Below are 2,519 nucleotides of genomic sequence, written 5' to 3'. Positions count from 1 at the left end.
GGTAATATATTACTATGTTGTTGTTGTTGTTGCTGATCGATTGATTGCTGTCTTTATTCTTCAACGTGTTCGTGTTAACATCCATAATACTATCTAACGTAATCATCGCAATATATCAAGTATTGATAACACTATTGTCAATACCGAGTTTCTCCTCTGAACCTCACCGACTCAAGGGCAAATCTCACTTATATACCTTAGAAATACTGCGACGACTGACAATTTCACGCGCCACAAAAATATCAGGTACGCAAGTTCACTCCCCCGTAACACATATCTGTTATGCAATCGAGAGTGCCCATCATTATGGGACATAGTCAGTCCCAGAACACGGTCCACTCGCCATGAAAGCCTATGGTGCGTCTGATGGGACTCTTGCCCGGTCTTTTGTGATCACTTTCAGAATCCGTCACTCCGCCTTGGGATTTGTCAAGGGAATTATTCCTCATGGTCGGGCGTGCGCTGATTACCTCGAGCGTGAAACTGTTAGATTCCCATCCAATATGCCGCCCCTTAAATAGACAACGGGCCAAATTCACAAGGATTTATAGCCTGAGGTGACTTCCCCTCGACTCCATAACCTTGCGTGAGAGGCACAGTAAAAGAAGTCGTTGACGCAAGTCCCCAGACCGGCCCGTTTGTCTGACCACCATTTGCGTAGTGCTAGACGCCCGGCTTCGGCCTGATAGCGCCTAAGGGTCTTCACACTGATTTCCGTCTCAGCTGAGACTTCCATCATGGAAGCACTCTTGGCGGCCAATTCATCGGCTCGGTCATTGGCAGACATGCCGCTGTGACCAGGTACCCAATTGTTGACCAATACCTTGGTCACTTACTCTCTTAATGTCGCACGAACATGGAATGTCCATGGAATCACGTGTTGTGTAACCCCTAACCCCTATCTACCTCCTGTTGAGCATCAGTCATGGCACACCAATGAAAGGTAGCCTTGTCCGGGACTTCAGCTAGAAGCAGAGTGATCTGCCTAGCTTCATGCCGCCGAGCCACCGTGGATCTTGACGACAGGATTTTGAGTACTGCCTGAGAGTCCGTGAACACTTCCCAGCTTTCCTCTCCAGGAGAGGAAAGCTCGTTATCTCGACGACGGAAGGGCCTTCCGTCGTCGAGATAACCCAGCGGACTGCTTCGAGAACTCCGAGGAGTTCACAGTTCGTAATAGTAGCGTAAGGGGAGAGCTTCCAGAAGCCGGAATAAATCTCTACACCCTTATGATAAACCACCATTCCAGCACCAGTCTTACAGTCTTTGACCACCGAGCCATCGGCAAAGATGGCATTTCCGGAGAGGAGAGCCGCCTGCGCATAGCTCTTGGCTTCCTCTCTCTCCCGGATGGCAGTCTTGACCCAGGGGTGCCAAGGTGAGACTGGCAAACCCCGCCAGTGCTGGACCTTGTCCAGACTATCGTGATTCTCAGTTAGAGTCAGACCTTCGACCATGAGCGTTTGGTCTAGGGCCCTCGCACAGCCAAGTGCGGACAGCCTTACGGCTGTGATAGTCTTAAGCTCTAAGTCTGCTGGCAAGAGGCCAGCCGCGACACATAGTGCCGCGTTGGAGCAGTTCCGTGGAGCCTGGAGGGCTATCCTCGCAACCATGGCTGTGACCTGCAACATAGCAGACTTCGCCATGGCGGATTCAAGCCCTTCCTTCCAGGCTGCTACTGCGTGAGCAAGGGCCGGTAAGATCGCCACCTTTTGATAGGTTCTGATTATTTTCTTACCGGTGATCCCCGCTCGCGCCCAACCAAGGTGCCTCAGCCGGCCAAGTTTGGCTTTGGCTTCGGACACCTTTAATCGTATATGGTGCTGGAAAGACAAGCGATGGTCAATCCAAACGCCAAGCACCCGAACGACTTTGACGATGTCGATGGGTGTGCCATCGAAAGACAAGATATGGTCCCCAATGGTCCTAGGCAGGAGTGCTTGGCTTTTAGCCGGCTCATAAAACACTCCCGCTCTGGTGGCCCAGGCCAGTAATAGAGCCTCTGCTGACCGCCACTGTCATCCGCGACTCTGAACTCAAGTCTGAAGTTTCCAATGTAGGTTGATGAGCTGTAAAGTAAGGTCCAATACCGCTCATTAGAAAGCGTGTGACAAGGACTACAACAGTCAATACGGTTTGATAGCTCTATCGAAATATGGAGACAGGCGAATAGGAGTTCTCATCCTAAAGCCGTCTCGTCTCAAAGAAAATAATCGATGGCGTACGCGCGTTTTACGACGCCGACTCGCGTCCCACGCGTCACCATCTATAGCGTAAACCCGCTATGGAAAAATGGGGTGGTGAGAAATGAGGAAAGTCATGCCTCAGGGTGACAGACTCCCCCCCTTTCCGCGTTTCTCACGCTTCAAGATAGCCGGCTTCAACCAACTCGCGACGACTCTGTTGACGCAGTCGTCCCGTTTCCGTGCGAGACAGACGCAGAAGCACTTTGTCTACTTCTCGTAGCACCGCTATGGCCCCAGATGGACACATTGAAGAAAAGGAATAAGTACCAGATG

General features: G+C 51.2%; 1 protein-coding gene across 1 annotated transcript; it reads right to left on the bottom strand.

Annotated features, from left to right (window-relative positions):
* Positions 1-1,274: 1,274 nt before the first annotated feature.
* Pmar_PMAR025638 (hypothetical protein) lies at positions 1,275-1,646 on the bottom strand (the record flags this gene model as incomplete). The annotated part of the gene is made up of 1 exon (XM_002783849.1): positions 1,275-1,646. A coding segment is annotated over one exon (372 nt), but the record flags the coding sequence as incomplete, so codon positions are not given.
* Positions 1,647-2,519: the final 873 nt, after the last annotated feature.

The sequence above is a fragment of the Perkinsus marinus genome, assembly GCF_000006405.1.
Source record: "Perkinsus marinus ATCC 50983 genomic scaffold scf_1104296935920, whole genome shotgun sequence".
Lineage (NCBI taxonomy): Eukaryota > Perkinsozoa > Perkinsida > Perkinsidae > Perkinsus > Perkinsus marinus.
Note: the sequence above shows the minus strand (reverse complement) of the source record. Positions and strands in the feature narration are given on the sequence as shown.